The following is a 19,102-nucleotide window of genomic DNA, read 5'->3' on the forward strand; positions in this document are numbered from 1 at the left end:
ATAATTAAGGGTTGACATAATTTTTTTTATCAATAGTTGTGTGTTGTAAACAACAGTCTAGCATTCTACCTACCTGTGAGGAATTGGCTTTATATTTGGAAATGGAAGAGCAGTGAGAACATGGAGCAGAAAAGGATGAAGGAGAGAAATTGAGGGGGAGTTGGTTTATGGGTTTGCTACCTATTGTTGTGCCTGTACACCAGTGTTGGATCTTTGAGGAAGGAAAGAGCACAAATTCGCATGGGGTGAAGGATGAAAGTAAATCCTTGGGCTCCCCTACTCTGTCATCACCTACCTCCAGAATTCAGAGCCTTTTATTGTCATACATCAGGCATTGCTTCGCCACCATTAGTTTTAATATTGGGTGTCCCTTTGTCAAGGGAAATTTGGGCATGTATACGTGGCTCTGCCCAGAGAAACCTCTTTATTGTGGCTCTGAAGATCCTCTGAAAGTCCTTCAAAAGAAGGAAAGATTGGAGTATCAGTTGCAGGAAACTGAAATCCAGGCCCATCTCCAATAACAGCAGCTTCAGGATGAGTCCGAGAGAAGTTCTCAACCCTAATTTCTCCTCCATCTCCTATTCCGTTACCTCCATCTCCATCATCATCTCCATCTCCATCATCATCTCCATCTCCATCATTATCTGTCATCTCCAATCTCTATCTCCGAATTTATGCCCACTTTCTCCAAGTTTGGAGCCATGGGAACTACATTGTCCAAAAGGCGCCACGCCGGGAGGTGGAGATCCTTGGCCAATAAAAAGAGGCCTGCTCGAGTGTGCGACGCGCAATGGGCGGGATTTCCGGCGTCTCTCTTTGGCGTTCAGGTTCGCGACTCTCAGGTGAACTGAGCCCGCGGAAAGCTGGTGGTGGGTTGAGGCGACCAGCGCCGGAAGAGGCCGTGGCGACGTGCTCTGTTCTCGCCGCTCAGAGGCGGGTCTGAGGCTCGGTGGCGGCGCCCAGGGTCGCCCTACCCGCTCTACCCACAGGCTCGGATGGCGGCGGCCGCGCTGAGGGACCCGACTCAGGTGAGCGCCGCGTCCTCCCGGCCTCCCTGGAATCCTAAAGCCCTGTGAGGGCCGCTTGCTCAGGTCCCCGGGTGCAGAACTGTGGGGCGTTCGTGGGCGGGGTCCCGTTTCTGACACGCAGTGTGATGGGGTGGGAATGGAGGGCAAGGGGTCCGGCTCGCAAAGATGTAAGGCGCGCTCAGCGAGTCCTGAACCTGAGGCCTCCGGGTGTCTGTAGTAGGCAGCTTGGGAAGGGACCAGTCGCGTGTGGCGCGACAGCCCGAGCAGCTGCCCCTTCATCCTGAGGGCACCACAGTGGCCGCGGAGGGCTAGAGACAGAAGAGTGACACGATCTGTATCTCAAAGTTTGCCAAAGTCCCCTCAAGGCAAAACACAGTGGGGTGGGGGTGAGGCGGGTGAGGACAGACCTGTGAGTAGGTAAATTCAGTAGACTGGTGGAGAATCTACTAGGACTGGGCCATAGAGGAGGGGAAGTGATCAGATCTTGGATGGATTTCAAAAACTGAACAGACAGGAATTCCTGCTGCATCACATGTGACTATGAACGAAAGTAGGGAATGAAGAGCCATTCTGGATTTCTATTTGCATTTTTGTTTGTTCCTGAATATCAGGAAGGATGGAGATTGGGAAGGCTGTGCAGGGAGTAGGTTTTGGCCATGGTGATCCTGAGATGACCCAGAATGGAGGTGTCGTGTCCACATGGGCAGCTTGCTCACTCACATCTGGAGGTTTGGGGAGGGATCTGGGCTGGAGATATCCAAGAGGTGGTGGGTAGAGGCCTGGACTAGGGTAAGGCGTGGGACTCCTATTTAGGAGGGAGAATCTTAAGGTTTCCTTTCAGATGGGCTCTAAGGTGAGAGAAGGGAGAGATGGCCCTGTAGGAAGGGGCTGCCTCTATAGCATGGAGTTTTGCGGTCTGAAGTGGTTCTGTCTGATGTCTGCAGGAATGGAGGGTTATAGAGTATGAAGACCCAGGACTGGATGGAGACTGCAGTGTTGGGTAGTATATAGGTTTGCCACTCTAGGCTCAGCAGTTCCTCATGTCCAGTCCATGTTGAGAAAAGGAAAGGTCAGCCAGGCTGGTGGAGCAGCCCCTTTGGTGCCTAAGTTTCCCTAGCCATCAGCACAGGAGGGATGATCAACTGCTCCAGTAGAAGGGCTCTCAGCAGGATTGCCTTCAGGGGAGTATATAGCAGGCAGCCAGGTTGCCAAAAGGAATGGTGTCCGCTCAGGTTTCTCAGACCCAGGTCCCAGTTTATTAATTTGTGAATTTATGAGGTACGTACTTATTTAAGCACTAATTGATCATAGTTCGTATACACACGGGCAAATAAAACCACACGGATTTATTAAGTTAAACTGATATAAGCACTTCATAATTGATTGTAAACTTAATATACTGGAAAGTATTTGATTATAACACCCTAAGTATCACATTCTTAATTTAAAAGTAAGTTTAAGAAACCCGTATTTTCTTTTCTTTTCTTTTTTTTTTTGAGACAGAGTTTCGCTTTTGTTGCTCAGGCTAAACTGCAATGGTGCAGTCTCTGCTCACTGCAACCTCTGCCTGCCAGGTTCAAGAGATTCCCCTGCCTCTGCCTCCTGAGTACTGGGATTACAGGCATGCACCACCACACCCAGCTAATTTTTATGTTTTTAGTAGAGACGAGGTTTCGCCATGTTAGCCAGGCTGGTCTCAAACTCCTGATCTTAGGTGATACACCCACCTCGACCTCCCAAAGTGTTGGGATTACAGGCTTGAGCCACTGCGCCTAGCCAGAAACCCATATTTTCAAAACCTACCAGTTTATTTGCACTGAAAATGTTTACAGAAGCATTAATTATGTGTACAGTAGGAGTTGATACTTAGTCCTAGACACATGAGAATGAGTTTGATACAAACAATAGTCCTATTGAGTGAATACCATTATTATTGCCATGTTGCAGATGGCAACACCAAGGCACAGGGAGGTTGAGCATTTTTGCAAGGGCACACAACAGGTAAGAGGCATCACTAAGAACCAAAGCCCAGATTGTAGATACTCAGGCACACCTGACTCCAGGCTAGATGAGGGGGCTTGGATGATCCTTTGGCAACATCACTATCTGGTTCTCATTGCCTTGATTTTCCATAGGTTCTTGTGACTGCAGAGTTATTTACATACCATGAGGAGGTAAGTGGAGGATGTCTCAGGTCCTCACCCTGCTCAACTCCTACCTACATGGTCTTCAGAATTATGGTGTCTTGAGGCTTGCTATTCTCCCTATCCTTCCAATTGAGTTCCCTGGAAGATAGACACACAAAGTTAGGGCCCTGAGTCCAGACCATATTATTATTATTATTTTCTTTTGAGACAGAGTTTTGCTCTTGTTGCCCAGGCTGGAGTGCAAAGGCACGATCTCGGCTCACTGCAACCTCTGGCTTCCGGGTTCAAGCCATTCTTCTGTCTGAGCTTCCTGAGTAGCTGGGATTACAGGCATGCATCACCACACAGGCTAATTTTGTATTTTTGGTAGAGACAGGTTTCTCCACATTGGTTAGGCTGGTCTCAAACTCTCGACCTCAGGTGATCCGCCTGTCTCAGCCTCCCAAAGCGCAGGGATTATAAGCGTGAGCCACCATGCCCAGCCCAGGTTATATATTATATGGAGAGGTTCTCATTTCTGGCAACCAATGACAGGAGGTTTAGAAGGTTTAGTGATCAACATTAGAAAATACCTGTAGGTAAGGTTGAACTGGGAATGCTTAGGCAACCTTAGATCTCCATTATGTCTGGCGGAAGCATCAGCAGGTATAAGGCAGACCTGAAGTGGTTGAATAAGGAGCTGAGCTGAGGTGTGCAGATATGCGTGCAATTCCAAGTAGCTGAAGATAAAGCAAGAAAAAGAGCCAGGTAGGGAGGCCTTCAAAGTGGGACTGAGGGCTGCCCCTGGCAGTCAGTGCCCTTGGAGGACTGGGATGGCATGGAGTTCTGATTGCATTTGGTAAGTGCCCTCTGGATGCCATGTGTAGACTAAAATATGGTGACACTAGGGGAGGCACATAAGGTGGTGTCGGAGGCACTGAATGTGGTACAGAGTATGTGCACATTCTAGTGAGTGTAAACAGATGTCCCTAGGACCTTGTATTGGGGGCTTCAGGGAGAACACTGACACAAATTTAATTGTATTTGGGAAACACAATCTGGGGGATCCAAGGTGAGTTGTGTGGCTAGAGAAGAGTAGGACTCTGCATACCATACCCAGAGCTGAAATGGACTATATCTGCTTACCTGCCTGTGCTTGCTCAGTGGGAACACGAGGAGAGAGGGGGCATCAGTGGTTCTGGGGCAGGGTCTCTCCTTTGAGATGGGGATTGAGGAAGAGGGTGAGCAGGGGTGGATGTTTAGGGGGATGCCTAAATTCCCCAGTAAGGAGGCCACAGATAAACTCAACTCTCTCCATCTTAGCAGGGCTATGTGACCTTTGAGGACGTAGCTGTCTACTTCTCCCAGGAGGAATGGAGATTGCTTGATGAGGCTCAGAGGCTCCTCTGCCGCAATGTGATGCTGGAGAACTTTTCACTTCTGGCCTCTCTGGGTAAGTTTCTCACAGCCCACCCCAGCATCCTGGGCTGGACTTGGCTCTTCCTCCTTTTCCTAGTGACAGGTCTGTTCTTCCCAAAGCTGAATTGTGGGCACTCATTCCTTCTCCAGGATCTTGAAGTAGCTACTGTAGTCAGCCTGGGCTGCGTATACTACCATCTTCTCTCCCCGAGCTGCCCCAGAGCTGTGTAGGAAAGGGTTTGGGGGTCACGAGTCTTTCAGTCAACTTGATGGAACTTAAACCTGGTGGCCTCTCTGTGGCCTGGTGACACTGTGCAGATCTGTGGTAATTCTATTCCCCTACATTCTGCCTGCCTCCTCTAGCCAACATACCTGGGTGTCTGTCTGTGCCAGCAATTGAGTCACCAATGTGATTGCTGTTTGACTGGGTTGTTCCTGTAAGACCCTCCTCCAAGGTTCTTTCTGTACTATGTTGTTTTCTTTCCTGTGGTCCATGATGGGATAGGTCATTCTGGCTCAGTGCTGCCACTCACCTGTTGTTTTCCTTAGGACTTGCATCTTCCAAGACCCATGATATAACCCAGCTGGAGTCATGGAAGGAGCCCTTCATGCCTGCCTCGGAAGTTGTGACTTCAGCCATACCGAGAGGTACTTGATGGGTGGAGCTCAGGGAGGTATGAACTCGGGGATGGGTTCATATCATACCAGTAGGCACAGATATTTTGATACTAAGGCAAGGGGTCGTTGCTGATTTCTATCTTTTCTTCCTCAGTCACCCATTTATTTCTATTCTGATATTTGACCCAGGGCCATTCCCCACCTCTCTGTCCTCTATGTTTCACCCAAGCCTCAGCAGCACCTTTCAGCAGTGGCTTTCACTGAATGTGTGGCGAGGTGGGCGCTTATCCTTGCATAGTCCTTGAGCACCAGCTATTTGGTTGCAGCTGATTTTCTCTGGACCTGGACATAACCTTCTGTGCCATGTTCCTGTGCCTCCAGCAGCCAAAGTCCTATGGAAAGCCATTTGCAGAGGATTGTGTTGGGGACTTTGCCTCTCCTCCCTGTGCTATACCCAATCCTTGCATCCTTGGTGCTCATGAGGCCTCCCCAAATCCTTGAGCTGACCAGGTTCAGCACTGCATAGCAGGCACTTCCCTGCCGAGAACTAGCCCCCCTCATTTCTGCCAGCAGCCCCAGGTAATAATTACTGGGTATGTCAGACACATTTGTGAGATTGCTGCCTCTTCACACCAAAGACTACGTTTACTTCATCAACATTTCTCTTCTTTCAGGTTGTTGGCATGGAGCCGAGGCCGAGGAGGCTCCTGAGCAGAGTGCTTCTGTAGGACTGTGCAGTTCAAACGTTCAGCAACACCAGAAGCAGCACTGTGGAGAGAAATCCTTAAAAAGACAAGAGGGCAGGGTCCCAGTTTTGAGGAGTTGCAAGGTTCAAGTATCAGAGAAGTCCTTGCAAAGCTGGGAGGTTGGGAAGGACCTCCCGACCAGCTCAGTTATTCTCAAGCATCGGGTGACTCACACGGGAGAGAAGTCACATAGGAGCTCCAAAAGTAGGGAGGCCTTTCATGCTGGAAAAAGGCATTTCAAATGCAGTGAATGTGGGAAAGTCTTTGGTCAGAACTATTTACTTGTTCAGCACCAGAGACTACACACTGGGAAAAAGCCTTATGAATGCAGTGAATGTGGGAAGTTATTTAGAGATATGTCCAACCTTTTTATACACCAAATAGTTCACACTGGAGAAAGGCCTTATGGGTGTAGTGACTGTGGAAAATCCTTTAGCCGTAATGCTCATCTCATTGAACACCAGAGAGTTCACACTGGAGAAAAGCCTTTTACATGCAGTGAATGTGGAAAAGCTTTCAGGCATAATTCCACACTTGTTCAACATCACAAAATCCACACTGGAGTAAGGCCTTATGAGTGCAGTGAATGTGGAAAATTGTTTAGTTTCAACTCCAGCCTCATGAAACATCAGAGAGTTCACACTGGAGAAAGACCTTATAAGTGCAGTGAATGTGGAAAATTCTATAGCCACAAGTCCAACCTTATCAAACATTGGCGTGTTCACACTGGAGAAAGGCCTTATGAGTGCAGCGAATGTGGAAAATTTTTTAGCCAAAGCTCAAGCCTTATGCAACATCGAAAAGTTCACACTGGAGAAAAACCTTTTAAGTGCAATGAATGTGGGAGATTTTTTAGAGAGAATTCCACCCTTGTTAGACATCAGAGGGTTCACACTGGAGCAAAGCCTTATGAGTGCAGGGAATGTGGGAAATTTTTTAGCCAAAGCTCAACCCTCATGCAACATCGAAAAGTTCACATTGGAGAAAAGCCTTTTAAGTGCGATGAATGTGGGAGATCGTTTAGAGAGAATTCCAGCCTCATTAAACATCAGAGAGTTCACACTGGAGCAAGGCCTTATGAGTGCAGGGAATGTGGGAAATTGTTTCGCCACAACTCCAGTCTTTTTAAACATCGAAGGATCCACACTGGAGAAATGCAATGATTGTGTGAAATCCTTTAGCCAGCGTTTCAACCTCATTCAACACCAGAAAGTTCACAGTGGAAAAAAGTCCTGAAGATAACAGATGGAAATCCCTTAGTCACACCTACAATCTCATTCAACACTGGACAGTTCGCAAAGCGGACAATGTAGTGAGTATAGAAAAGGGTTTCAGCCAAAGACCTAACCCTATTCAACACCAGAAAGTTTAGAGAGAGGAGAAAGGCCTTAGGGTGGAGAAAGGCCTTAGGGTGGCGGGTTATATACTGTCTCTGAATCAATATGACCTCACTTAAAACAGAAACTCTGAGGATGGCCTTTATGAGGGAGCTGGCAATTGAACATCATTCATCTAAATATGCACACTGGAGGCAGGATGAGAATTCCTGACAGATTGTCCTTCCTGAGAAGATAGCCCTCTGCCTTGGAGCTCCGGAGAGAGGGAGCCCTGTATTCTTGGCTGCAGCAGTCGAATGGAGTTTTTATCTCGCTGAGTTTGGAGTTGGGGGAGGAAAGGAGTGGTCTTGGTTCAGATGTGACTGACTTTTGCTGTTCTTATGAATGTTAGATCTTTAATAAATATTTATTTGCCGTACACCCTTGTGACCATTTCCAGAGACTGAATTGCATTTTTATAATTTTCACCCTTTTGGCTGTATAACAGGACTGCAAAGTTCCTCACTCAGTTATTCTGTAAGTGGATCCAAATGTTTGAAATTTTAAAAGCTTGCCAAATTGTGTTCTAAATGGTTAGCATTTCATATTCCCTCCTGGAATATATTAGATTTTCCATTTCTTCACATTACTGACAATTTATATATATAGAAGTCATAGGCCATTCATTTTAGCCATTTTACTAAGTGTGCACTAGTATTTCATTGTAGTTATTTTTCCAATGACTCAGTTTTGAGCATTTTTTTAAATGTGCTTACTTGTCAGTCATATATCTTCATTAGTAAAATGTCTGTTGGTATTTTTTACCTGTTTTTTAAAACATTTGGTTGGTTACAAGTTTTTAATATTTCTGGAGACAAATCCCTTATTTGATATAAGCATTGCCAATGTTTTCTCACGGTCCGTGGCTTTTGTTTTGTTTTTTAAAATTTAGAGATGAGGTCGTGCAATGTTGCACAGACTAGTCTCTAACTCCTGGCCTCAAGTGATCATCCTGCCTCAGCCTCCCAAAGTGCTGGGATTACAGGCATGAGCCACCATGCTTGGCCTTGTTTTCAGTTCTTAACAGTATCTTCCCTAGAGCAGATTGTCTTAATTTTATGAAGCCCACTTTATCCATTTGTTATTTTATTCATTGTGCATTTAGTGTTGTATTCTTACTATACCACATATTTGCCTATAAATAAAAGCTTTATGTGAGTATGCTACTGTAGTCTTAAGAATCTTTTTAAATACCCAACTTCTGAAATATTTGTAGGTTTAACTACATATAAAGAATTTGAAGTATAGATAAATGTGTACATATTCCCTGTCTTTACTGAGACAGCCTAGCAAGCCATGGCATTCCAGTAGCTTGAGCATATTTAGTACCCAGTTACTGGTTTATATAATTTTTTAATAAAAAGAACCAGAACTCCTTAGAGAAGAGGCTGTTTTCAAGTTGTGGCAGAAAAGGCACAACATGATTTGAGGAAATACTGCATTGGAAAATAAAGAAATGCTTACAGAATAATGTTGATGTATTAGCTTTCTATTGCTATCCCGACAAATCACAAACTTATGGTTTAAACAACACAAATATATTATCATATATATAACAGAGGTCTCACTGGGTTAAAATCAAAGTGTTGGCATGATTGTGTTCCTTTCTAAAGTCTCAGGGAGAATCTGTTTCTTGCTTATTTCAGCTGTTAGCATATTTAAGTTCTTTGTGGTTGTAGGACTGAGATTCGTTTTTCTTGATGGCATCAGCTGAGGGTCATCCCTAGAATATGTAAGAAGTTTTATGAAATATTAAATGAAGAAGTAATACCAATTGTATACAAACTCTTCCAAAAAGACAAAGGTTCAAACAATTCTGGACTACATGAAAGTTAGCATTAACAGGACACTAAAGCACGCAATGACATTAGACAAAACTATAGACCAATAACCACATGAAGACACGGAGCCTTAAGAAAGTTTTAGCAAATTGAGGCACTTGTCCATCAAATCACCCCTTTGGGTCTCTTCCAAGCATACTTGCCTTTCTTTCCTGTTCTAAAGGCTTTTAAAATAAACTTGCACTCGTGCTAAAACAAAACAAAAAGACATTTAGCAAATTGAATCCAGCCATATACAAACAATAGTAAATCATAACCTAGTGAGGTTTATCAAGAATACAAATTTGGTCAAACAATTCAAACTCTTTCTTAATCTATGTTAACAGAGTAAAATGAAAATCTCAAAATGTAATAAAAGCATTTTACAAAATTCAAAACTAGGTTATGATACACGCAGCAAACTAGAACAAGATGGTTATTTCTTCCACCTGATACAGCACATCTATGAAAAACAAACAGCTAACAGCACATTTGATATATATGTGATCAAATATTTGATAAGCTGATGTTCCCCAACATTAGGAATAACGTAAATATGTCAACATTCATCACTTCCCATTAAAAAAAAAAATCTATTGTAAAGGCAGAACCCAAACTGTCTTTATTTATATATGACCTGATAATGTTGGAAATTCTAAATTATCTACTAAACAGCTACTAGATCTAATAATTGAGTTTAGCAAGGTCCTAAGATAAAAAGGCCAGTGTATAAAAAGTAGGTGTCTCTATAGTAAGTTGGTATATAGCTAGCAAATACATGCTTGGCAACTGAAAAAAAAGTACTTCGCAATAGCATAAAAATATGAAATATTTAGAAATAAATTTAACAAAATATGTTCAAGAACTTTAAAATATTCCTGAGAGACATTAAAGAAGGCATAAATAAATGACACAAGAAGTTCCTGAATCTGAGCCTTGATACTTCTAAGTTGTCAGTTTTCCTTTAACTGTTCTATAGGTTGAGACAATCCCGATGAAAACCTAATCTTTTAAATACAAATTTACAAATGTATTCTAAAAAGTTACATGGAAATACAAAAGGCCTAGACTAATTGCCAAAACAATTTTATAAATAAGAATAAGTCTGAAAATCTTTATGACTTCAAGACATATAAAGGTACAGTAATTGAGAGGGTACAGTATTAGCTAAAGGACGGACATAGAAATGAACAGAAGAGAATAGAGAACCCAGAAATACACTCACACAACAATCTATTGTCAATCTCTTCAACAAAGTTGCAAAAGTAGTAAAACAACTTCAGAAAACAGTGTAGCAGCTTTAAAGGTAGCATAACCTTACCATATAGCTTAGGAATCTTACCTATAGGGATATCCCCAAGAGAACAAAAACATATGTCCTAGAAATACACTTGCATGCTCAGCAGTTTTATTTATAAAACCCAAACACCAGAATTTGTTTTTAAAACACACACACACGCACAAACTAAAATGTCCATGAACAGAAGAATGAATAATCAATTATGGCATATCCTTAACATAAAATACCATTCAACAAGATAAAAGAATAAACTATGAATACAAGCAAAAACAGCATAGATAAATCTGAAAAGCCCTGAGCTAAGTGGAAGAAGCTAGACACAAAAGTTGACATCCAGTATCATTCCATTTATATGAAATGAAGAAGCTGCAAAACTAGAGTAAAAGAATGCAGATCGGCCGGGCGCGGTGGCTCAAGCCTGTAATCCCAGCACTTTGGGAGGCCGAGACGGGCGGATCACGAGGTTAGGAGATCGAGACCATCCTGGCTAATACAGTGAAACCCCGTCTCTACTAAAAAAAAAAATACAAAAAACTAGCCGGGCGAGGTGGCGGGCGCCTGTAGTCCCAGCTACTCGGGAGGCTGAGGCAGGAGAATGGCGCAAACCCGGGAGGCGGAGCTTGCAGTGAGCTGAGATCCGGCCACTGCACTCCAGCCTGGGTGACAAAGCGAGACTCTGTCTCAACAAAAAAAAAAAAAAAAAAAAAAGAATGCAGATCACTGGTTATTGAGCCTGGGGTCTGAGGGGGAAGGTTCTGACTGAAAGAGTACAGGAAAATAATATCAGGCAATGGCAATTTTTTCTATCATGACTGTTGGTGGTTTCATGACAGTACAGCTGACCCTTAAATAACACAGGTTTGAAATGCACAGGTCCAATTATATGTGAATTTTTTTCAATAAATATATTGGATATATATTCTTGAATATTTGAGACAATTTCAAAAAACCAGAATTCGTTGAAATAGGTATACCAAGAATGCATAACATAAAATATATGTAGCTTCTATTTTATCATTTACTACCATAAAATATATATAAATCTGTTATAAAAGGTTAAAATTAGTCAATAGTCACACAAACACAGACTGTACATGGTGATCCCAGAGAAATGTAAACAAATGTAAAGATACAGTATTAAGTCATAATCGTGCATGTGTGTGTGTGTGTGTGTTTTAATAGCGTCTCCCTCTGTCACCCCGGCTGGAGGGCAGTGACATGATCATAGATTGCTGCAGACAGAAATTCCTGGGCTCAAGTGATCCTCTTGCCTCGGCCTCCCCAACAGCTGAGACCACAAGCACGTGCCACCACACTGGCAAATTTTTAAATTTTTCTGTAGAGGCTGAGTGTGGTGGTTCACACCTGTAACCCCAGCACTTTTGGAGGGTGCATGGGTCTCAGAAATTTAAGACCAGCCTGGGAAATATAGTGAGGACCCATCTCCACAAAAAAAAAAAAAAAAAAAGAAAAAGAAAAAGAAAAATTAGCTGGGTATGGTGCCACCCACCTGTGGTTCCAGCTATTCAGGGGGCTGAAGTGGGAATATCACCTGAGCCCAGGAGATCGATTTTGTAGCCATCTCCTGTTGCTCACAGTGTTGTGAGTATTCACTTAAAGAAACTCGTGATGTTAATCATCTCCACGTGAGCAGTTCATCACTCCAGTAAATCACATATTGCAGTAAAAAGTGATCTCTCAAGGTTCTAATATATTTTTCATAGTATTTAGTGCGATATTGTAAACTTTAAATAACACTGTGAGGCCTATATGAAGTGCCAATAGTGATGCTGGAAGTGCTTCCAAGAAGCAGGGAAAAGTCATGACATTACAAGAAACAGCTGAATTGTTTTGTACTGTATGTACAAATAGACTGTACATATGTACTATAGATTGAGGTTTGCAGCTGTAGTTGCCCACCATTTCAAGATAAATTAATCCAGTATAAGAATCATTGTTAAAAACAAACAAACAAAAAAGGAAATAAAGACATTGCTGTGGCTATGCCCACAGGCATGAAAATCTTGCACTTTCTGCAAAATATATTTTTATCTTATTTGAAAATGCAGCTTTCATGTGGGTGCAGAATTGCCATGGGAAAGGCATACAGAGAGACTCGATAATGGAAACAGTCATTATATGACAACTGAAAGCAAAAGGAAGGTGAAAGATCTAAAGCTGGAGAATTTAATGCCAGCAAGGGATAGTTTGATAATTTTAGAAAGATGTTTGGCTTTAAAAATGTCAGGATCAAGGCTGGGTGTGGTGGCTCAAGCCTGTAATCCCAGCACTTTGGGAGGCTAAGGCGGGCGGATCACAAGGTCAGGAGTGTGAGACCAGCCTGACTAACATGGTGAAACCCCCTCTCTACTAAAAATACAAAAATTAGCCATGCTTGGTGGCGCATGCCTGTAATTCCAGCTACTCAGGAGGCTGAGGCAGGAGAATCGCTTGGACCTGGGAAGCAGAGGTTGCAGTGAGGCGAGTTGTGCCATTGTATTCCAGCCTGGGCGACAAAGCGAGAGTCCATCTCAGGAAAAAAAAGAAAAAGAAAAAAAAGAAGTCAAGATAGTAGAAGAAGCAACTTCTGCCAACCAAGAGGCAGTCAACAATGTCTCAGGTGCCATTAAGAGAATCACTGACAAGAAATTATATCAACCTGAACAGGTGTTTCGATTTTTTTGTTTGTTAGTTTATTGTTTTTTGTTTTTGTTTTTGTTTTTTTGAGACAAGAGTTTTGCTCTTGTCTCCCAAGCTGGAGTGTAAAGGTGCAATCTTGGCTCACTGCAACCTCCGCCTCCGGGCTTCAAGCAATTCTCCTGCCTCAGCCTCTGAAAGTATCTGGGATTACAGGCACCCACCACCATGCCCAGCTAGCTAGCTAGCTATTTATTTACTTATTTTTGTGATGGCGCCTCACTCTGTTGCCCAGCCTGGAGTGCAGTGGCGCGATCTTGGCTCACTGCAACTCCCGACTCCCAGATTCAAACAATTTTCTGCCTCAGCCTCCCGAGTAGCTGGGATTACAGGCGCTCGCCACCATGCCTGGCTAATTTTTGTGTTTTTATTAGAGACGGGGTTTCACCATCTTGGCCAAGCTGGTCTTGAACCCCTGACCTCGTGATCCACCCACCTCAGTCTCCCAGAGTGCTGGGATTACAGGCATGAGCCACCGTGCCTGGCCTAAACGGGCTTTTAATGCAAATAACGTGCCCTATTTTGGGAAAAACTGCCACAAAGGACATTTATTAGTAAGTAAGAGAAGCACATACCAAGATTTAAAACAGAAAGGGATAGGCTAACTCTAGTGTTTTGTTCAAATGTAGTTGGTTTTATGATAAGGACTGCCCTTATCTATAAAACTGCTAACCTCAAACCCTTGCACAAGCTGTCAGTCTTTTGGTTGTACAGCAAGAAGACCTGGACAATGAGAACCCTTTTTTTCTGGGTTGTTCCCATTAATGCTTTGTCCCTGAAGTCAGGAAGTCCGTTGACAGTAAGGAACTGCCTTTAAAGTTCTTTTGACGTTGGACAATGCCCCTGGCCAGCCAGAACCCCATGAGATCAACACCAATGGTCTACTTGATCCTAAACACCCTCTAATTTGGCCTGAAGATCATGGAGTCATAAGAACCTTTAAAGCTCATTATACACAGCATCCCTAATCCCCACATTGTTCAAGGGTCAACTGTATATATTGACCAGTATTCATTGAACTGTACATTTGAAATTGGCAAATTTTATTGTTTGTAAATTACACTTCATTAAATCTGTTTAAAGAGAAAAAAATAATCCATGAGTCCACAGACATAAATGAATGAATGAATGAAGTAGGAAATAAAAAGTTATACTTTATAGTAAGGTGTCAATTAAAATAGATAGAGATAGAAAATCATCAATGAGAGCTAAAACTGGTGAAGTAAAAGATTAATGAGGAACAGGAGTTTTATATATTTCTAAAGAATCTTTCTTCTATTTATTTGCATTTATGTAGGAAAAACACTAGAGAGAATGGAAACAACCCAGTCAGGAGGAGACTCCCAACACCGAAAAAAATTCATGAGTACCATATTTACATGTTTTAAAATCATATTTTGTCAGAATTAAATTTTATTTCAGAATGATACAAATGGTAAAAATGATTTTGCATTTTCTCACAGTACCACAAAATATTTTAATGGAGCAAGAGATTTTTTTTTTTTTTTTTTTTTTTTTTTGAGACGGAGTCTCGCTCTGTCGCCCAGGCTGGAGTGCAGTGGCGCGATCTCGGCTCACTGCAAGCTCCGCCTCCCGGGTTCACGCCATTCTCCTGCCTCAGCCTCCTGAGTAGCTGGGACTACAGGCGCCCGCCACCGCGCCCAGCTAATTTTTTGTATTTTTAGTAGAGACGGGGTTTCACCGTGGTCTCGATCTCCTGACCTTGTGATCCGCCTGCCTCGGCCTCCCAAAGTGCTGGGATTACAGGCGTGAGCCACCGCGCCCGGCCGAGATTTATTTTTTATTTTATTTTTTTATTTTTGAGAAGGAGTTTTGCTCTTGTTGCCCAGTCTGGAGTGCAGTGGCCCTATCTTGGCTCTCTGCAACCTCCACCTCCTGGGTTCAGGCGATTCTCCTACCTCATCCTCCCAAGTAGCTGGGAATACAAGCATCCACCACCACACCTGGCTAATTTTTTGTATTTTTAGTAGAGAGGGGTTTTACCATGTTGGCCAGGCTGGTCCTGACCTCCTGACATCAGGTGATCCATCCACCTTGGCCTCCCAAAGTGTTGGGATTACAGCCGTGAGCCACCATGGATGGCAGAATAAGAGATTTCTAACCATAACTAAGACTTTGCTTATTCGTATAACTTAATGGTTTATGTTACAAGATAAATAAAAATGATTAGTAATTGATTAAAAAGTTTAGGCCAGGCATGGTGGCTCACACCTATAATCCCAGCACTTTAGTATGCTGAGGCAGGAGGATCACCTGAGGTCAGGAGTTTGAGACCAGCCTGATTAACATGGTGAAACCCCTTCTCTACTAAAAATACAAAAATTAGCCGGGCGTGGTGGCACGCCCCTGTAATCGCAGCTACTTAGGAGGCTGAGGCAGGAGAATCACCTGAACCTGGGAGGCGGGAGTTGCATGAGCCAAGGTCGCGCCATTGCACTCCAGCCTGGGTGACAGAGTGAGACTCCATCTCAAAAAATAAAAATAAGTGAAAACAAAAATAAATATTTTTAGATTAAAAATATAAAAATATAATAATTTTTAGAATAATGCTCTAATAAACATTTTACTTGTAAAAAGAAAACTTATTTCCACTCTATGCTACAAGTAGACATCTAAGAAAAGATCATTTTTACAGTTCAAAATCTTAAATATTACATAATATTTTAGAATGTGACCAGATTATTCTTCCAGTTGCTTACAAAAAATACTGACAGAATCATCCCTCTTTTGTAGACTGAAGATCCTAGTAACTAAATAGTTCCAAACTTTGACTTAGATACAGATTAAGAAACAGTTGGTGGCTCACACCTGTAATTCCGGCACGCTGGGAGGCCGAGGTGGGTGGATCACCTGAGGTCGGTTGTTTGACACTAGCCTGACCAACGTGGAGTGCCTAACGTGGAGAAACCCTGTCTCTACTAAAAATACAAAATTAGCCAGGCATGGTAACCCATGCCTATAATCCCAGCTACCTGGTAGACTGAGGCAGGAGAATCGCTTGAACCCAGGAGGCAGAGGTTGCAGTGAGCCGAGATAGGGCCACTGCACTCTAGCCTGGGCAAAAAGAGCTAAACTCTTTCTCAAAAAAAATAAATAAATAAATAGAAATAAGGCATTGCTACACAAAACAAGGGTGAATCGCAAATGCATTACACTAAGTGAATGAGGCCAGACTGAAAAAGCTACATGGTGTTGGATTCCACGTACATAACTCTGGAAATGTGTATTCCTAAAACTCCAAGGAGACAGAAATCACATCCATGATCCTGGGGCCAGGAGTAGGAGAACGAATTAACCCCAAAGTGGCATGAGGGAGGAGGAAAGAGCTGCAAACTGACCACTGAATGCACAATCATGTCCAGTTTCTCACATCGCTGCTTTCCGCATGCCCTGGCTCAGCCACCGTCTCCTCCTTCCTGTTACTGCAGTTCACCAAGTTTTCTCCCATTGCATCTCTTTGACACTTTCTCTACCTTTTACCCGAATATTTTAAACTTTGTTCTTTCATAGCTGCCTCCTTCTCATTTTTGGGGGGGTAGTCAACTCAATTATCACCTTCAAGAAAGCCACCCATATCCAGCTCATCTGAATGGGCACTGTCCTCAGCCTTCAGCTTAAACATTTCCAACTCTGTCCTCAATACAACTGCCATTTCCCTCACATTCTCCCCTTCATTTCCCCTATTATTTTCACCACTACTTAGAACAACTCCTGGCATTTGTTATTTATGTTTGTTTGGTTGGTTGGTTTTTTTTACCATTCTAGGTTCAGTTCCCAAGTAGAATATGGACTTAGCAAATTCTACAAAACCAGACCAATATTTTCAAGGCTTGACCTGGGAGGAGAGAATGGTGTATTTGGGTGGTATGTGCTGAGGAAAAGTTTCATATTTTCAGTCACTTTTTGGTGAGTCAGTGTTCAGCAGAGCAAGGACATCCAGATAAGTCTCAAAGATGCGGTATCTGTGGAAGAGTAGATTACTATAGTGGTTAGGAATAGCTGTACTCTTGAGTAGCTGGTGATCCTGGCTCCTTGGTTCCACTGGAGCTTCACAGGAGTTTGTAATCATCACATCTGCTAGGATAGTACCTTTGAACATAAGATTGTGTTTGGGCAATAAGAGGACATAGGACTGCTTACCTGCTATGGAGCAGAACTGCTCTTCTGAAATATTAGGCTTCTTCCTCCTTGAGGACACGGTTATATTTTCCCATCCTGTGGCCTCATCTTCCTCCCTACTTTTCCTTATAAGGATAGTTCAGATGGGAAGTTAGTCTTCGCTCTCTAGCTGAGGCAACCAGACTTCAAGTGTCTAAGGACCAGGTGGCCATCTCCACGGAAGTCCAAAGTTTCCAGAGCTGCTGGGTCGTGACTCCTTCTATTAAGCTCTAAACTTGGGGATGGCAGGAGATATCATCAAAATTTGTTTAGTTGGTTACAGTCCTCAGCCTTCCCTCATTCCCTGCAGCTGCTCATGTGTTGAGGGTTGACTTGTGATTAGACCCTGAGGCACATCTGCTTTTCATGCCATCTTGGGTAGGTTAGGCTTCCCAAACACAGAGGAATGTGCTTGCCAGTCCTGAAGGAGATATAGCCAAAGGTAGAGTCTTGGACCCAAACTTTGATGTTCCCACTCCTTATAGACATGTAAATATTCCTAAAGGTTGGAAATAAAAATGGATTTCAGAAGATAGAGAGAAAACATATAACCCAGCATATGTTGCTTTTAACAACAACAACAAAATAGCTTCATGGGATTTGTTTTGTGCGTTCAAAGAGCTATAAGTGAATTTTTTATGTAGATAATGATTTTACCTAAACCAAATGATTAAATAGTCTACTGTGTCCTCACTAATCATGTTATTTGCAATTCTACACACGACTGTGTTTTAGTTGGTTGTCTCTTCCTGTAATAATACTGAATTGTCTACATATACTCTTTATTTCAAAACCATCACACAATTCACTATAATGTTCGTATGACATATAGTTTTTTTAAATTAAAACCACATCTGTAAAACAGAACCAGTAGTGATAAAACATCGTTTCTTTCTTTTTTTTATTTATTTTTTGAGACAGAGTCTCACTTTGTCACCCAGGCTAGAGTGCAGTGGTGTGATCTCAGCTCACTGCAACCTCTGCCTCCCAGGTTCAAGTGATGCTCCTTCCTAAGCCTCCCAAGTAGCTGGATTACAGATGACTGCCACCACGCCTGGATAAAAAGCATACTTTCCTAGGCATCTTCTCTTTTCACATTGCCTCACATGCCTGACTCACCCCGTCAAGCTAACATTTACATGACATTTTTGTTAATCATTTTGATAATCATTCTATTAATGTCTTTATAGTTTTACCACATACATATATTTTCCTAAATGACATACTCTTTCTTATTGCCAGATTCTGAATTTTCTATATGTTTTGTACTGTGTGACTAGATTCTGTAATATGTTTGTTAGGTTCATTCACAAAGGTTCATGTCATGATGGCCAGCTAATTTTCATGACTGACTCATAATCTTTTTTTTTTTTTTTTTTTTTTTTTTGAGACTGAGTCTCGCTCTGTGTCACCCAGGCTGGAGTGCAGTGGCGCGATCTCCGCTCACTGCAAGCTCCGCCTCCCAGGTTCACGCCATTCTCCTGCCTCAGCCTCTGAGTAGCTGGGACTACAGGCGCCCGCCACCACGCCCGGCTAGTTTTTTGTATTTTTAGTAGAGACGGGGTTTCACCATGTTAGCCAGGATGGTCTCGATCTCCTGACCTCGTGATCCACCCGCCTCGGCCTCCCAAAGTGCTGGGATTACAGGCTTGAGCCACCACGCCCGGCCGACTGACTCATAATCTATTAGATGAATAATCCAGAATCTGTTCTTCTAATAGATGTTCTGAAGGAAGTGAAACATTTATTCCTGTGCTTTGTTTCAGAAGGAGGAGATTATCTACACATTGTCC

General features: G+C 42.9%; 1 protein-coding gene across 13 annotated transcripts in view; it reads left to right on the forward strand.

Moving 5' to 3' along the window:
- The window catches only part of LOC100425712 (uncharacterized), a 34,581-nt gene extending 26,104 nt beyond the window's left edge, over positions 1 to 8,477 (forward strand). For 2 of the 13 annotated variants that reach the window (XM_077980036.1, XM_077980037.1), the window contains 4 exons: positions 693 to 1,028; positions 4,478 to 4,607; positions 5,123 to 5,221; positions 5,866 to 8,477. In XM_077980036.1, coding sequence (XP_077836162.1) covers positions 996 to 1,028; positions 4,478 to 4,607; positions 5,123 to 5,221; positions 5,866 to 7,100 — 1,497 coding nt within the window. In that variant the 5' untranslated portion in view covers positions 693 to 995 and the 3' untranslated portion in view covers positions 7,101 to 8,477. Of the gene's footprint in view, positions 1 to 692; positions 1,029 to 3,163; positions 3,203 to 4,477; positions 4,608 to 5,122; positions 5,248 to 5,865 lie in introns of those variants that run through there. The other 11 variants (XM_077980035.1, XM_077980045.1, XM_028839881.2 and 8 more) reach the window with 11 other exon arrangements.
- Positions 8,478 to 19,102: the final 10,625 nt, after the last annotated feature.

Source organism: Macaca mulatta, chromosome 19, assembly GCF_049350105.2.
Source record: "Macaca mulatta isolate MMU2019108-1 chromosome 19, T2T-MMU8v2.0, whole genome shotgun sequence".
Taxonomy (NCBI): domain Eukaryota; kingdom Metazoa; phylum Chordata; class Mammalia; order Primates; family Cercopithecidae; genus Macaca; species Macaca mulatta.